Source organism: Paroedura picta, chromosome 8, assembly GCF_049243985.1.
Source record: "Paroedura picta isolate Pp20150507F chromosome 8, Ppicta_v3.0, whole genome shotgun sequence".
NCBI classification, from domain to species: domain Eukaryota; kingdom Metazoa; phylum Chordata; class Lepidosauria; order Squamata; family Gekkonidae; genus Paroedura; species Paroedura picta.
In genome coordinates this window covers 84,518,870-84,536,664 of record NC_135376.1, presented here as the reverse complement: position 1 = coordinate 84,536,664, position 17,795 = coordinate 84,518,870, and the positions used below count along the sequence as shown (strand labels likewise).

Sequence of the window (17,795 nt, the reverse complement as noted above, 5' to 3'; positions counted from 1 at the left end):
ACAGAGATCCAGCAAAACAAGTGGTCAAGATGAATGGGTGAGACAGTGCATGACACAAAATGGGATTCTTTATTGGAAAGGCCCATGTCGGGCTTATTAAATAAAACCAATCAAATTCCTATACCAGGGGATCTTAGCGCCAGTGATATGCTGGGTACCAGGGCAGCAACAAGAATAATGACCAATCAGGGAGTTGGCCAAAAAAGATGACTTCATGGTGACCCATCATAACTAGAGTTTCTCAAAACTCTGACAACAGCTGGAGAAAGGAACGCCTTATCTAACTAGGCCTAGCTAGTGAGCTTCCAGGACAATCTAATCTACAGTTAACTGGAAGCACATAGTTTCACTGAAAGATCAGTTTGAGGCCTACTTGCTGTTACATGCCTGAACCAACATTTTAAAACAGCAAAATTAAACCGGTTAGCTATAAAGAGCCTCTTGTGGTGCAGAGTGGTAAGCAGCAGAAATGCTGTCTGAAGCTCTGCTCATGAGGCTGGGAGTTCAATCCAAGCAGCCGGCTCAAGGTTGACTCAGCCTTCCATCCTTCCGAAGTCGGTAAAATGAGTACCCAGCTTGCTGGGGGGTAAACGGTAATGACTGGGGAAGGCACTGGCAAATCACCCCGTATTGAGTCTGCCATGAAAACGCTAGAGGGCGTCACCCCAAGGGTCAGACATGACTCGGTGCTTGCACAGGGGATACCTTTACCTTTACCTTTAGCTATTGTTCCACTGTAGGCACATCGACACTTGCTTGCCATCCTTGATGCCTCTTGCTTTGGAGGCAAGTAGAAAGATATTTGCTGTCCGACTGTCTGCTTTGGAGAGCCAAATTACACTGGGAAATTCCTTTGGTCTTTCAGGCAGCTTCCATTTTCAGTTCTGTGCAAGCCTCTGGATGCTGTAAGGCCATTTCAAGGGTGCTAATAAATTTAATACAGATTTTTAATGGTGCTTGACTTTAGGAAGAATCATATCCTTGCATGGCCTGGTAAAGGTTTCCTCTCTGCTGAGCAGAATTTGTATGTTTTGTTCATTTGTGTGTTGTGTTGCCTGCTCACTGTGGAGCAGGGTGTGTGTGAACATGTTCTTCCTATTGAAAAAACACACAGCGATATGAATATAAATTAGTTGTGTGCCACTCAGATACACTTTTAGGCGGGATCTGAACATACTTCAAGGCTGGCGCTTGTGTTAACAATCCTGGTGGGTTCTAGCAGCTGTAGTGACTAGCAACAAGAAATTTAATGACGAAAATAAACAGGAAAGCTTCATCTAGGAAGGAGAGAGAAATAACTGGGTTTCAAGGGCGTTTTAGTGATTTGTGCTTGCTGGTGAGAAGTAGAATGCACTGGCTTTAAGACCTTCCTAAGGACCTTCTGACAACTGGCAGAAGTTGGGTGGGGGGAGAGATACAGGGTGCCCTTGGCAATGGCATTAGGACAGTTCTGGAGGTAAACCAGAAGTGATGTCATGCCGCTCTAGGAATGTCCAGAAACTCTTTGGTAAAACCATAGACTTCCTGGCAATTCCTACAAAGGAATGATGCCACTTCTCAGTTTTCTCAGCAAATGACATCACACTGCGGGCCTGGTGGTAATTTTTTATTTATGTCTGCTGCCACTCTAGCAGGACATCTTACATCCTAGTGGGAGGATTAAGAACTCTGCCTTAAACAGCACTAAACAAAGTCTCTTTAGTCTGACAGCAGGCCTTCAGGAATTTATTTTCTCCAGCTTCTACAATCCCTGCTGGTATCCTCTTAAAGGTCCCAGACTGTAGTTCTCACCGAAACCTCCTGTTTCTCCTTTCCCTTCTTCTCTCTCCCCTTGAGTATCAGCAAAAAGGTGGACTTTGAGCAAAGAAAAATATATGTATGGTTAAAAGGATCACCGAATAATGACACGTGTAGTTCTTTGAACAATAAAGATGCCTGAGGTAAAAATTAAATAATAGCTGGGTACTTTATAAGTATTATCAAAATGAAAAATGGTAATTTGATTGTCTGTAGCTGTATGCCACTGAAAATACCCTAATAATAAGTGAACACATTTCATAGAGATTAAGGGTTTGGCGACTAAATGGCTTTAATCTTTTGCTGATGATCTGTTTTTTTTCCTCATATTTTTAAATGTGCTATGTCTGCTTTTCGGAATATCATAATATCTTGTGATGGGGTCTGCTTTAATATTTAATTGAATCATTCTTATACAGGCTGGTGTTCTAGTAAATTGGCCTTGATGGTTTAATTTAAACATAAGGCCAGTTAGAAATAATGTCTTCTTTGCATGTCCAAAATGAAATACCATCAACTATGAGAAAACCACCAGGATTAAAAATAATAAGTCAAATTTGTAATTACGTAATTTCAGTGGATCTCTCAAATTAGGATGGAAAACAGCATTACACAGTTGGGTAACAAAATAATAACATGGAATTTTGGTTTTTTGGTTTTGGTTGTTCATGTTGTTAAAAACACCGTGAAAATGGAGCATAGATTGAACAAACATTTTTATTTTGTACATGTCAAAAGCCACATCATTCTAATAGTAATGGCCTGACCTCTGTATTCGACAGGACGGGCTGACCCCTCTTCACTGTGGGGCACGAAGTGGCCACGAACAAGTTGTGCGAATGCTGCTGGATCGAGGAGCCCCTATTCTTTCCAAAACAAAGGTAATCTGGCACTTGGTACCTTGAGATTAATGCCCCTTGAATATCTCCAGATTTCCAGTTTCACATTCTCAGCTGTGTAGAGAATATCGTGTACTGTTCAGCTGTTGACCGAAAGTGACTTTGTTGGAAATCTGTCTGACAAACTCATATTCTGCAATAAAACTGCTGAAGCGAATTGAAGATTAGGTGTTAATGGCAGGGAACCTCATCGTCAGCCTGGGCCCTTCTGTTGTTTGATGTATGCATGTGGATTGGGTTATGTTTTAAATATACTTTTAAAATACCTTCCTTTTAAAAATCTGCCTGAGGGTTAGGACTGCTACCCAAATAACTTCAAAATACGGCAATCATAGTCAAGCTGTCAGAAAATGGCATCATTTGCGTGTCGTGAGATTGCCGATATATCATTTTGTATTGTGTTCTCCTAATATATCTAAGTTGCTTTTTCCAATCGTAGTACACCTCTTTTCTTCTATGAGTATTTCTGCCAATACTAAACAGAGAAGAATTCTTTAAAATCAGGCAAGTCAACAGCTGCATAATAATAACTTTAAAGAGAGAACAAAGTGCTCAATATGTGTAATCTTCTTACAGTCCTTATAACACCTCTACAAGGTAGGTCACTGTCATCTCCTCCCCACTCTGTGGATAGACAGGGCAGGTGTCTGAGGGTGAGAGAGAGAGAGAGAGAGAGAGAGAGAGAGAGAGAGAGACCCTTTTTGCCCCCATGGGGGATAGTGGGTTAGGTCAGTTATTTGCAGTTTCCTCTGCTTCTGGACATCTTATGTATTGTTTGTGCATTTTATGGGGTTGTTAGTGTTTTGGGAGACTTTTATTGGGGGGTTTATGTATGTTGTAACCCACCACAAGCCATTTTGGGAGTGGCGGGCTAGAAATCCAAATAATAATAATAATAATAATAATAATAATAATAATAATAATAATAATAATAATAATAATAATAGAGAGGCTTACTAATCAACTAGGTTTATACCAGAAGTAATATTTGAACAAAGGATTGGGGGCTCATAGCTCATTCTGACATCCCGCTCACACTTGTGTAAGCCCCACTGACCTCAATGGAAGTTGCTTCTGGGTGAATTATGCATTGGTGCAGGCTGTCATCGGCTTAACCACCATGGTCTCTGCATGAATTAATCCTCACTCTGTTAGGCTGTATTGCTCTTCCCCCACCCCACCAGCACTTTTGTGTCTTTTACCAACCCAGCTCTAGATTCCCCTCCATCTTTCTTCCTCCCTCCCTCCCTCCCTCCCTCCCCGCCCCCCCCCCCCCCCACAAATCTGCTTTCTCTTCGGTATAGAGTGGCCAAAAATGGACTATGATATCCCTAGTAGGACACGCATCTAAACTTCAGCAATGAAACAACTTACAAAACCTCCATTAAAACGCAACACCTACCAATTCCTTGTGAAGCAAAGGGGCTCACTTTTCACACACACCTGAACAACTTCTTTCAATCCCTGTTCAGTGCACTTCTAGTGATCATTTGCAAATCAATTTTTGCCATTTCACACACTAAAACCCAGTTGCTAAGTGCACTGAACATCGATTGAAAGTGCATTATTCCGACTGCCGTGTCCTTCTCTGACCTCTCCCGTCGTTCTTGGCTGTTAGGGATGCAAAGTCTGCTGGCTTCTGAACAGAGGCCTCCATCCACTCTCTAAAGGAGATGCCACAGTTTTAGTCCTTCTCTACATGTTCTCTGTTTTATCCTCCCAACAACCCTGCAAAGTAGGCTGGGATGTGAGAGATTGAAGGGCCAGGAAGCTTCAGAGCCGTGTGTGGATATAAAGCTTAGGCTCTCCATTCGTAGTCTGGCACTCTGCTTTTAAGGTCTCTAAGGGAAAAGTGGTGTGCATCATCACTTTCTGTCAGTGGCAGGCAATTAAAAGCCTTTGGGTTACCATCGAGCAGGGCTGACCAAACTGTGGCTCTCCAGATGGCCATGGACTACAATGACCATGAGACCCTGCTAGCATGCTGGCAGGTGCTCATGGTCATTGTAGTCTGTGGACATCTGGAGAGCTATAGTTTGGCCAACCCTTCCATAGAGGTATAATGCCATAGAGTCCAGCCTCTGGGGGAACTGGGCATCTGGAGGCCAGTTGTAATTCTGGGATGTCTCCAGGTTTATCCAGGTGACCGTCCTAGAATTTCGGCTAGATCACTGAAGGAACTTCAACAAGATTGCTTGGGGATCTTGGACCCATCCCTTTCTCTCTGTGAAACCTACTTTGCAGGGTGGCTATTGTGATGGTAAAAGTGGAGGAGAGCGATCTTGTAAGCCCATTTGGATAGTACTCATTGGGGGCAAAAGTGCAACATAAATAAATAAACAGCTGCAACTGCCCTGAAGCAAGCAGTTTTGAGGCTCTGGAACTTTGCTTTCGCATTTGATGGGTGTGGACTTTACATTTAAACCATCTGCCTTGACTAGAATTTACAGCTGGATTGAAAAATGGCACCTTTCTACTTTGTGTGCTGCCCGTGCATCTGCGTCTCTGATTCCAAAGGCAATCTGGGATGCCACTTGTGAAAAGGCCCTGAGGAATGTAGTCCTTTTCCTCCCCTGCTTCCAGTACCCTGATACTTCAGGTACCCTTCAGAGCGGAATTTCGATGGCATTATTTGGGGGCACCTTTGCATCCTTCATTTTGAGGTTCCCTCAGGTTCTCTAACCCCAATGCCCTTCACCTGTCTGAAAGCACCTTAGAAAATTGTCCTTTCAAACGTGTAACCCCGCAATTCTGCTTCCTAAGTGTGGAATAAATATGGGGCCTTTCTGAGTCTGCATGATTTGTGTGATGGCAGGAGAGGGATGCTGGCCTAGAATCCGGCTTATATAACCGTGGAGTGAAGTGACTCCTCCGCTATCACCTGCCCGCCTACGGAGGGAAATGAAAACTTCATATTAAGAGCCAAGAGCTTCTGCTGCCTGAAATCTTTATCTCTGTCTCTTTCCCTCTCTGATATGTTAATTTTGACAAGATTTCTGTGGTAAACTGAGAGGCCAGATACCTTGTGAATGACATTAATGAGCTCATGCACACAGTACACTGCGACTCTATCATGCCCACGCTTAAGGAAAGACACGGAGAAAAACCAGAGCGGCTTCACTTCGTTACTAATGAAAGGGTTTCTGTGGGGCGTTTTTTGCTTTGTACTTCAAATAAGAGGGATCTTAGAAGAGAGCTCTTTTGTTCGGTTTCCAGGCAGGTGTACAGAATCCTGTGAGACCATCCCTCAAATAAGTTGCTGTCTCAGGCCTAGTTCTTTTCCGCAGGAGCAGACTGGTTCTGGACTGTACCACAGGGAGGGAGGTGTTGGAATGCTTCTTCATAGAGTAAAAGCCTGGGTGCAGAGAGGGGTGGTTAGTACATTTAATAATAATAATAATAATAATAATAATAATAATAATAATAATAATAATAATAATAATAATAATAATAAAATAAATTATCTTCATACAATAAAATAGGTGTAGCTTAGCATTTTCCTTACGTACTATTTTTATTGGAAGGTTACAGAAGGATTTAATTAATTTGCATTTCCTGCTGGCCAGACATTGTCCTTTGCTGAGTAAAGGGTACTTAAGTACCTGTATACCTTAAGACAGGAAACTAAGGCTGGAGCTGCCGATACGACCATGTCAAGTTGTGTGCCCTCTCTCTCTCTCTCTCTCTCTCTCTCTCTCCCCCTTCATTTTGTGTATCAAGGTGGTGTTTTGTGGTTGATATCCTCACCTGGATATCCCAGGCTAGCCAATCACATTGCATCTTAAAAGAAAGGATGGCCCTGGTTGGTACTTTGATGGGAAACCACCAAGTGAGTCCACCATCACCCATGGCAAACCACCTCTGTTCGACTCTTGCCTTGAAAACCCTACAGCAAGGTTTCTCAACCAGGATGCCAAGGTACCATTTGGTACCGCAATGGTCCTGCAGCATGGGGGTTTTCAAAATGGCAGGTGGGGGAAGCCTTCCTACCCTGTGCCTGCCATTTCCTGCTCCAAGTGAATAAGGGTTTTAAGTTTGTTTTAAAATCTACCCTCAATTGGGCAGGTTGACCTGCTCCCTCCCAAAGTGGCCAATGATGGGCCTGGAGGGGGGAAGGGGAGGTGCCCTGGCCATTTCAACCTTTGCTGGCTGAGATTCCCATCACTTCCAGAGGGAAGTGGTTGCCAGCTGACATCACTTCCTGCTACCTCAAAGCCTGAAAAATGTTTCAGCAGTACCTTCACAGTCAAAAGATTGAAAAGGGGGTTGTCATAAGTCAACTGAGACTTGACAACGCTTGACACACACAGTGAGTTTTGTTGATCTTCAGAGAGGATTGTCTGCTCCTAACCCAAAGTGACTTCAGTCTTACTAATATTTTTCAGTTTCTAATACCAGCGTCTTTAGATTGTTTCTATTTCCCTGTTGAGAGACCAGATTCAGGATTTGTTCCTCTGCGTCTTATCTTATTATTCATGTTCATCTCTTTCTGCGCATTTATTGGCGTTACGCTTCAGAGCTCTTTACCTGTAACTGCAAATACGAATTTCTTGATGAACACCGTGTGGTTGCCTGCTGCAGCATTTCATGCTTGCCATTCAAAAATTAAATTAATGGAAATTGTCGCTCTGCGCCCTGGACCCAGCCGGCTTGCGCAGTTAAGCTACCACTTTCCCCATGCATTTGCCAACAGACAACATTTGCAGGTTTGCTGGCTGTACGGAACACTTCTGTTCCGTGCAGGCGTTTTGGTCTCCAGAGCAGAAATTGATGGATATTCATGGCATCGCTGTATATCTCTGTCGAATAGTCAACTCCCACCCTGTCATTCCAAAGGGAATGGTTTGCATGCCTCTTAGGACATGGATCTTAAGTCATGGCTCTTTGAAGAGTAACACAGGAAACAACACTCTGAATTCTCACGGGGCTGTGTTAGCAAAGTTCACAACTACAAATCATTTTGGCAGGAGGAAATACATTTGGCTTTGGCTTAAAAACATTTTTTTAAACAATTCAAGGGGACTCTGTATGAGCCCCCTGGGTTCTCCAAAGGTGATCTCAACACTTGGCTTCCAGAGTTCTCTCTTCTCTAGTTCTTTCCCCGCTCTGCCAAATCACAACAGCACGGCTGACAGTGATTTTGGAAAAGACAACCGTGCATGAAGAGGAGCTTGAGACATTCTCATTAACTTCCTTATTGCAGCATCAGCCTTTCCTTTCCCACATGAAATACAGTCTCCGTTATGTCACCTGAGAGAAGGTTTGTTCCCCTTCGTCTTCCAAGGCTGATCTGGTTCACACCCTTTGCATCACCTTGACTGTCCTGGCACTGAAGTGCCCATCATTGCCTGTTGTATGCTAATCGTGGGAACATGGGGGCACCCCGTGTGATATGGTACTGCTTCTTGTTTTCTCCGGTCTGCAGGTTTCAGAATGAAAGCCACATTTCAGTCCTTTTGTTTTAAGGACATTACCATGGCTAGTACTGTAGCAAAATCCATGAAAGCTGCACACTGAACAGCTGATAATGATAGGCATCTGGCCTGCTCCCTTTAAATCCCTCCCCTGCTGGGAGCGGCCTGCCTGTCATTATCAGCTGTTTGGTGGGTGCACTCTCCCACCCCCCTTCTCAGGCAGCAGAGATGCTCTCTGCTGAAACCTTTTCCTCCAAATCAATTTGGCCTAATCCGAAAAGGTGAAGGGGTATTCGTGCCATTTAGAATTGGCCAAATTGTTTCGGAAATGGTACGATTTTTTGTGTGTGCACATCCCTATTTCCAATTTTAATTCATCCCATCTTGCCATTTAAACTGATGTTCACCCACATGGATGATACTACAGTCCTGTCATTATCAGATGTTCAGCATGTGCTCTCCCCCCCCCCCCCGCCTTCTCAGGAGCTGCTTGAGAAAGCAGGAGTGTGGAGATGCATGCTGAATCATGGCCTAATCATCAACTCACAGTTCAGCCACTCTGATTCCGACCTTTTGAATGCAGAGAATGGGCAGTTTGGCTTCGATAAGCAAAAATAGTACTTGAATCAGCATTGATTTGGGTACTTTTTGACTTATCTGAGTCAAACTGCCCATCTGTAATTGGAAGGGGAAAGGTTTAGGATATTCCCCCCCCCCCCACCCCTCAACTAAAGATCTGTAAGTTGGCAACAAACCTAGACTAGCCACTGCAACTGAATGAACTGAATGGCACATGTGTTTCTATGATATGCATATTGATAAATGAGCATTGCCCTTTCTGTGGGCAGTGCTCATAAAACGTCTTGAGACCCTCTCTCTGGCCAATTCCACATGAGGAATCTGCCCCTGGACAGCCTCTGGTTGCTGACGGGTTTTAGAGTTTCTTCCACATGATGTTGTCTGCATCCCACGGTTGTTCAGGAGCTGGCTCAAGTTTTGGCCAGATTTGCCTCAAGATGAGGAAATAACCAAAATTGGATTTTCCACCTGTTATCTCACTTCACGTCAGGGGGCAAGCCTGTATGGAAGGAGAAACTCAGGACAGTCCCTGCAGCGTTTTGCCTACCCTTGCAACCTGCACTCCCTTCTGCATTAACTGTGGAACTGCAGAGTGACTTTGCATAAGTTAAAATTTTACCTAAAGTGTCCATGGTCTTTTTGGGATCAGGCAGGCAAAACACAGTACTGTTTGTGTTTTCTGGTGGAGGTGAATGAACGGGAAAAGAGGAGGGTGTGATGAAGCAGCCCTCTCCCGATCAGCTAGGCATCCATGCTCTTTGTTTTTAAGCCTACAGTTTACACACACTCACTTTTCAGGGACCAGTTACCATGTCCAGCTTGTCACAACTGTACCCAAACATAGAGTCCGAAACACCATGAATCCCCCACCTGAGAGATGGGGGGATGGGGGGATGATTTATCGTTGTGGCATTTTCCCATGGCAATGCAGAATATTGATTTTTCTATTAAAATGCATTTATGTTGTGACAATGCAGAAGTGCACTTTAAAAAATAATTGTAGGGTTCGGGGGCAGGCAGAAGTTTGTGTCTCCAAGTCAACCACTGTGCTTTGATTGGTGGTTTGCTGTGATTGACAAGCCAAGGAGCGGGAGGGGGGAGCGAAGTTTGACTTATTTTCCCTTGCCATCTCGTCGGAAGGCAAAAGCTGCAATGAGGTGGAGGGAAAACGCGGGAGGAGTCTCCCATGAGGAGGCTTACAAATGTGCGGCTTACAACCCCACGTTTGCAAGCAGGAGGCAGTGCCTCCATGCAGAATAAGTCTCTCTCTCTCTCTCTCTCTCTCTCTCTCTCTCTCCTCGTGGGATTTGCAAGAGACATACCAAGGTGGCTTGCCATTATCTACCTCTCTGATTAGTTCCTCTGGTCTTCCTTGGTGGTCTCCTATCCAAGTACTACCAGGGCTTACCCTGTTTAGCTTCTGACAAGATCAGGCTAGCCTGTGCCATCCAGGTCAGGGCTCAATTTTTTTCTTTTATTTATAAACCACTCTGCCCAGTGAGGCGGCTCAGGGCGGTGTGCATCATGGACCTACAAGTGTATAATTCTGCTCAGGACTGCCTTGTGGGGTTGTTAGGACTGGCTATGCATTGTTCAGAGAGCTGGGCTTCTGACTTAGTTCTACCTGTAAACACCAGGGTGCTTTAAAAAAAAAAAACTGGCACTTTCCCTCAGGCCACTTTCAAGTTCCCACAGACATTCTTCTTGCTGAGTCGAATAATGCCAGAATTAAAAGGTTGTGCTATGTTCTCCCTATAAATCATGGAAAGCTTGTAAAGCTGGGCAACAATGACGGGTTCCCATCCAAAGCGACTGCAGTTCCTTGGCATGCCCCATCGTACATCACCCTCTTCTCATTTCCCCTTGGCTTTCCAGAACGGCCTGTCTCCCTTGCACATGGCCACCCAGGGAGACCACCTCAACTGTGTCCAGCTCCTGATCGAGCACAACGTGCCGGTGGACGACGTCACCAACGACTACCTGACAGCGCTGCACGTGGCTGCTCACTGTGGCCACTACAAGGTCGCCAAGGTCTTGTTGGACAAGAAAGCCAACCCTAATGCCAAAGCACTGGTGAGTCTGTGCGGAATCGCTGCCGTTCGCCATCGGCACTTCCTGGAGAGGCGGAAGAGGGGAGAGGCGATTGGGATTGCTGCTCACGGGCCCCGAGAAAAGAGGCGTTGGCCTGCTGTCCTCATGAGCATGTTTCAGGTGTTTCTCTAACCAATAACATATGTTGAGGGGTGTCCGAATTGCATGGAGCAGGGGTAGTCAACCTGTGGTCCTCCAGATGTCCATGGACTACAATTCCCATAAGCCCCTGCCAGCATTTGCTGGCAGGGGCTCATGGGAATTGTAGTCCATGGACATCTGGAGGACCACAGGTTGACTACCCCTGGCATGGAAGACAAGGAGTTGTGCCCATTGGTCAGCCAATGTTAGTGTCAAGCCAGTGTCAGCCTTGTGTGAGTGGGTAAAGGCTGGTTGTTGATTGGTGAGAAATGGCTAGATTGGCCAACAGAGCATTAAGACTGTTTGGGGGGAAACAGATGAAATGGTGGCTTTTCAAATAGGAGAAAAATGCTTTGGCCAAAGGCTTCTGATGTTTGCTAAGCAAGAATTAAGTTGTGTGGGGAGGGGGAACAGGCTTGTGCACTAGAGAAATAGTGAAGAGAAAAACAAACTTTCCTTTTTGCAAGTATGTTCCTGCTTTCCCGTTGAGCAGTGGTTCTCAGCCTGGGGGTCGGGACCCCTTTGGGGGTTGAACGGCCCTTTCACAGAGGTCACGGCAGGGCAAGCAGCTTGGCCGGGGAGTGGGGGGGCTATCCTTTCTGGAGCAGCAGAAAAGAATGAGATCGGCATGATGGGACAGAACTGAACTGAGAAACCCTGGGGGGAAAAACAATCATGATCAATGGATCTTCATGCCGTTGGTCAGTTTCGGTTTAATTTCTGTGAAAGAACACTTGCATGATTTTATGGTTGGGGGTCACCACAACATGAGGAACTGTATTAAAGGGTCGCGACATTAGGAAGGTTGAGAACCACTGCCGTTGAGGATGTAACAAAGGGGAGGGGGTAATTTTTATCCTATGCTTTGTGTGAATCCATAACAAACCATTTCAAATGGAGTATTTGGTTTAGCTTTTCTTTCGTCCTGCTTAGGTGGGGTTAGAATGTAAAGGACTCATTTTTCTAGGGTTAGTACATATGCAAAATTCTATTTTATCTAGCCCAATCCCAATCCTAGAACTGATATTGGATTTTTTTTTCTAAAATCACATACAGTGGACCGATCCAGCATACTTTGGGAAGCTGTAAATGCCCTGCTCTCTATGCCATACTGTGTGCATGCTGGTCCAGCCTCTCTGAGTAGCAGGAGACTCAAGACTGCTCTGTTCCTGCACACTTATCTGCACATAAGCCCCACTGAGCATAGTGGCAGTTACTTCTGAGTCAAAATGAGTTATCATGAGCAGAGATGCATCTCAAGTGGGTTATGGCTTCTGAATCTCCATTTCCCCACCACAAGAAAAAGTTACACATTCTATTATATCATTTGTTTAAAAGGCAGTTTTCGTGACGTCATAGCTCCTTATATTCTTGCAGCAAAATCTAAAATGCATTGTTTTCATGCCCATGTGGGCTGCCCAAACTCTTGAGATGGGAAATGTGCTTTTACACCAAGTTATCTGCTATGGAACCTTATATCTCTGAGTACTGGCCAGAGTGGCTAGTATGAAACTCAAGCCATTTGGGTCTGGTTCCATTGGCCAAGACTTTTCTCTCTCCTGATCCTTATTTTGAATAATAACAATAGAAAATAAACCAGAGACATCCACTCCAAAGAGGCAATGAATGTCTGTTTTGACTCATCTAGAAGAGGTAGAGGCCCCCTGACTGTGTGTTACGAAAGCGTATGGTACCTTTTCCCCTCCCGTGGCAAAGGGAGCTAATCTCGATCGGATGGGAGGCCCAGTTCTGTCACCTGTTTTTAAAATGAGCCCACGATGCCGCTTTGATGTCTATACAGGTTGGCATCAACTTTCAAGAAAATGCTGTGAGCAGATCTTTGATGTTAGGGACAGTTTGTTGTTTTGCTTCTTTCCGCCATTTCATGTGCAATGAAATGGCAGCTTCACTGGGTGCTGTTGCTGGGTGGGTGCCCCCTTCTCCCCTCCCCCCTTTCAAAGTGCTGCTTATCATTAGCCTTCCTTCCAGCCAAGCCAAAAGGAAATAAAAGTTAGGTGCCGTGGAATAGTTTGGGGGGGGGGGGACATCAAGCAGCTGGGAAGACAGTTCGGAGAAGTTATCTCCTGCCATTCATGTTTGTCAAATTCCTAATTTTGCAGAATGGTTTCACACCTCTCCACATTGCCTGCAAAAAGAATAGAATTAAAGTTATGGAACTTCTGCTGAAACACGGGGCGTCCATCCAAGCTGTCACCGAGGTAAGGCACATTGATTGCACGCACTGTTAAGTTTTCAGTAAACAAATGCGGAGAACAGCGGGAGGTGGAGATGTTCCAGCGAAGCTGGGTGGCTTTTGCCATTGTTTTTTGAGCTTTTTCTCATATGCCAGTTGTTGACAAACTTCCTGCTTTCAGAGATCCTTGATACTTGGGCAAAACCACCTGCATTCGTGAATTGCTTAGCATAGGCCAAGCTTTCTCAATCAGGGTTTCGTAAAACCCTGGGGTTTCTTGACAGCCCTGGCAGGGTTTCCCAAATGGGTGGAAGTTAATTAATTTTTAATATAGTTTTTAAATTTGTTAAACATTTCTTGGGTGATATGACCATATACGGTCATGTTGACCTGCCCCCCCCAATGGCCAATGATGGGCCTGGAGGGGGCGGGAATGGCCCTGGGTGGGCATGGGCACAGCTCTGCCTCCCAACCATATTCTGCATGGTCATGGAACTTCTGGGGTTTCTCAATGCCTGAAGAATGTTTCAGGGGGTTCTCATTGGTAAGAAAAAAGTTGAGAAAGGCTGGCATAGGGCATACACTGAGGCACGTATGTGCCCTATGCTAAAGAAAGGCTGATTTCTGCACCCTGTGCAAATTAGCATCTCGGTGGACATTGTGCATTTCTTGTCCCACACCTTCTGTACGTGTGAAAGGCACAGGAGGCCCACTGGATAGAAATCCTATTGAGTCGAACCGTTCTCTGCAGAGGTCTCTTTAAGCATTCACAACACATATGTCTACACTTTCTTGACCTTGAGGCCTAGAAACTCGCTTTTTAAGAAAGAGGAAAGCTGAGATGCTCAGGATGCTGGCTTCTGTGCCCAATCTTGTATCTCCCCCCTTTCATATCTGCATGAAATGGTGCATTATCCACTTGTCAATCTGTCCAGCACAACACCTGAGTTAACTACCTTGCATGAAATCATTAATTTGGAGTTTGTACAGGACAGGGCTCATTTGGCACTTAAAGATGAAATCTCAGTGAACGAAACAAGAACGCACTGTGTGAATGCAGCAGGTGCAGCTTCTGTAATAGCCATGTTCATTCAAAACCAGTAGGCTTACAGCCAGCCAATACAGAGTGCAAAACCCCAAATTGTTCATTTTTATGGAAAGTTTTACACAACCACAAAAAATGCACAAAACCTATAAAACACTACACAACACCACTTCTATAACTCCCAATAACAAATAATAATAATAATAAATACACCTCTCCCAAAAACCAAAAACATACAAAAACAACAACAAAAAAACATTTAGAAAAGACCTCCGACCGTCTACAAATCAGGTTCTTTAGTTTTCAAATACCACATGCACAAAAAATATTATTGGAAATCAAAATTTTACAATTAAATCTTTCACTAACCATTAAGGTTTGACAGCCCAGTTTAGCCCTAACGTGCTGTGCCACCAGATCACCCCCAATTCGTTTTTCTTATTTGTCGTTGTTTTTTCAGTCCGGTCTAACTCCGATCCATGTCGCTGCCTTCATGGGACATGTAAATATCGTTTCACAGCTGATGCATCATGGATCATCACCCAATACAACGAACGTGGTGAGCACCAGTTTCCACCTATGGTCTCGGCACAATAGAGCCTCCAATGTTAACAGACCTGTGAGATTCTCCCAGTGCTGTCGCACATTTTCAGAATGTCTGAGCTTTACCAGAAAGAGAGCCAAGCAGGACTTGGAGGAACAATTTAATTGCTTAGGATCTCTATAGTCCGTGTGGGGGAAGGGCTCAGTAGTAGATCATTGGCCTGGCATGCAGAAGGTCAGTCCTTGGCATCTTAGAACATCTTAGAAGGCAGTTAGAACAGGCTTTCTCAACCAGGGTTTCGTGAACAGCCTTAGGATGGTTTCCCAAATGGGTGGATAGTATATTTTTTAACGTCTTCATGCGCCCTCTGGCCCAGCTGGTCCAAGTAGACAATACTGACCTTGATGGACCAGCAGTCTGATTCAGTATAAGACAGTTGCATATATTCCTGCATTGAGCCACCTTGATCACATGAGCTTGCATAAGTTCTTCAAGGTACTAAACTGCATTCCTGTACTAAGTATTTCTGAGAAGAAAGGGAACAGACTCTTCTTGAGATACCTCCTGCTTTCTTGGTGGTAGCCTGTAATGACCACTATAAAACTTTGGAAGCGGTCATCTGGATAAGCTCTGACTTTTAGGATCAATGTACACATATGTGAACACCCTGTTGAGCCAGTGTGGTATAGTGGTTAGGGTACTGGATGAGAGCTTGTAAGTCCCTTTCTTGCATGCCCGGTGAAATGCCGATAGCCACTTTGGGGTTGGGAGCCTAATTTCCTCCAGGCCAGACTGCCCAGGGATTCTGGTTTTCTTGGGGTGGGGGCATCATCTGGATATGGAATTGAGGTCGCTGTGGATGGACAGGTCATTGTGAGTTTCCTGCACTGTGCAGGGGGCTGAACTAGATGACCCTGGAGGGAGCTACCTTCCAGCTCTATGATTCTATGACCCGAGTTTAAATCCCCACTCTGCCATGAAACGTCCTGGGTGACCTTGGCCCAGAGATTCTCCCTCATCCTAGCCAACCTCACAGAGTTCTTGGGAAGAAAAAATTGAGGAGGAGGGAACCAAGTACATTGCCATGAGCTCCGTGGTGGAAGCATGGCATAAACATGCACTAAATCAATGCTCTTAGCTTTGGCCTAATGACTGTTGCTCGCGTTGTTTAGTGCAATTAGTGCTCTCGCTCATTATGCTGCCCACAGAAGCAACGCTGCCTCCAGCAGAAGTCTGGGCTAAATGCTGTGCCACCCACAGTGGAGCTGGAATATTTCCAAACAGTGGCACTCTGTGTGGGCAGCGGTGGGCTGGCCCAGGGCCATAAGGTCTGTTCACGCAACATACAAGGTGCCCAGGCAGTGTCAGCATAATAGTTACTTGCATGGAGCATTGCCACATTTAAGCCTTTTTTGGGTGTGTGGCCTGTTGGGCATATTACATTGGAGTCAGCCCTAAGAACTATGGAAGCGTCAAGATGGAGAGAATTTCCAAAGGGCGATGGGATTTATGTGCCAACAAGGGAACTTAAATGGAGGAGATCGGGGGCGGGGGGGGGGGAGGATGTTGGAAGTGCTGGAGGGGTGCTTTGGAAGAAATGGGCTCTGCTGCAGTGGAAGTTTACAATGCTATAAAATATTAACTAATTTAATTAATTGTCAATGGCGGGTTCAGGGCGGCTTACAATGTATCATACAGTAAAACAAGCATCAAAACAGTGTAAGCCTTAAAATATGATTCACATTAAAACCATCAAAGGAGCTCAGTGCTTTCTCTCCGGTAGGAGGAAGGGGAATGTAAAATGATGCAATGCTAATAGAAGAGTTGGTTTTTAGACTCCGCTGTTCACTGCCCGAAGGGGACTCAAAGCCGCTTACAATTGCCTTCCTGTCTTATCCCCACGACAGACACCCTGTGAGGTGCGTGAGGTTGAGAGAGCTCTGAGAGTGTCTGCTCTGTGAGAACAGTTCTATCAGGGCTGGGATGAGCCCAAGGTCACCCTGCTGGCTGCATGGGGAGGAGCAGGGAATCAAACCCAGATCACCAGATTAGAGGTCACTGCTCTTAACCACTACACCATGCTGGCTCTCATAATTGAATGGCGTTCATATGGCTGTCGTTTATGTAGAGAGGCCAGCTTATTGGTAGGCCTCAAACATAGGCCTGGTGGAACAGCTCTTCTTGCAAGCCCTGCAGAAGCGTCACGGAAGAGTGTTCCACCAGGCTGGCTGGAAAGGTCCTGGCTCTGGCTGAGGCCAGTTTGACTTGTCTGGGGATGGAGATTTGTCAATTCGATTATAAATCTCTTGGGGAGGGGGAACGAGGTAGAAGGCAGTCCCACATGTCTTTTTGCATGTCTTTTAAAGTCCACCTGGGCCGCCATCTTGACTCTCCCTAAAACAGGCTGATTCCACTAACCTTCTGGAATTGTAAGCGACATGATCACTCTCGTTTCAGTCGTTCTGTTCATGGGACGGAACATGGGAGAGGGTAGACAATGCCTTTGCTGCTGTGGTAGGCGGGACTCTGGGCTTTGCGGCCACCAGGAAGTAGCTTCTTGCAATAACCCAGCAACTGATGACCCATTCAGCTGAAGCTGGCTAAGTCAGCAAGGTGTCAAGCACTTGGCTCTGAGAAGGGCCTGTTTGTTGTGCAGGTATCCTTCCCAGGGAGACCGATGAACATACACCCATTGCATTATGGGGGTTCGCTGCTACATGATATAGGAATCGGCTCTTCCGAGATGGGAGGCTGCTGTCCAAAATTCATTCAGACAGCGCCCTGATGAATGTGAAGTCAACGATTTGTACCTTGCGTTCAGAAGAAGGCCAAAGAGTTTTCCCCTGCGCTTCCCTTCTCTCCCTTACATTTTTACTCTGCAACTCCCCTCCCCCCCATCTGCTTTTATACTGGAATGAAGAAGACAAAGAGCTCATTGATTATTGTTCCACATGTCTGAGTTTTGAGAGACGGGGCATTCGATTCCTTGAGTAACGTAATCCCCAGAAGACTGGGAAGGGAGAGGGAGGGGGGCTTTTCCATGTCGAGGCAAGCCCTGTTGATGAGGCAGACAGCTTGCAACAGATTGTTA

At 45.4% G+C, this 17,795-nt stretch overlaps 1 protein-coding gene across 41 annotated transcripts in view; it reads left to right on the top strand.

The window, feature by feature from the left end:
* ANK3 (ankyrin 3) overlaps positions 1 to 17,795 on the top strand; it is a 493,966-nt gene that overhangs the window by 331,657 nt on the left and 144,514 nt on the right. For all 41 annotated transcript variants that reach the window (XM_077350673.1, XM_077350676.1, XM_077350705.1 and 38 more), the window contains 4 exons: positions 2,580 to 2,678; positions 10,565 to 10,762; positions 13,042 to 13,140; positions 14,621 to 14,719. In XM_077350673.1, the coding sequence (XP_077206788.1) occupies positions 2,580 to 2,678; positions 10,565 to 10,762; positions 13,042 to 13,140; positions 14,621 to 14,719 (495 nt within the window). The remainder of the gene's footprint in view (positions 1 to 2,579; positions 2,679 to 10,564; positions 10,763 to 13,041; positions 13,141 to 14,620; positions 14,720 to 17,795) is intronic.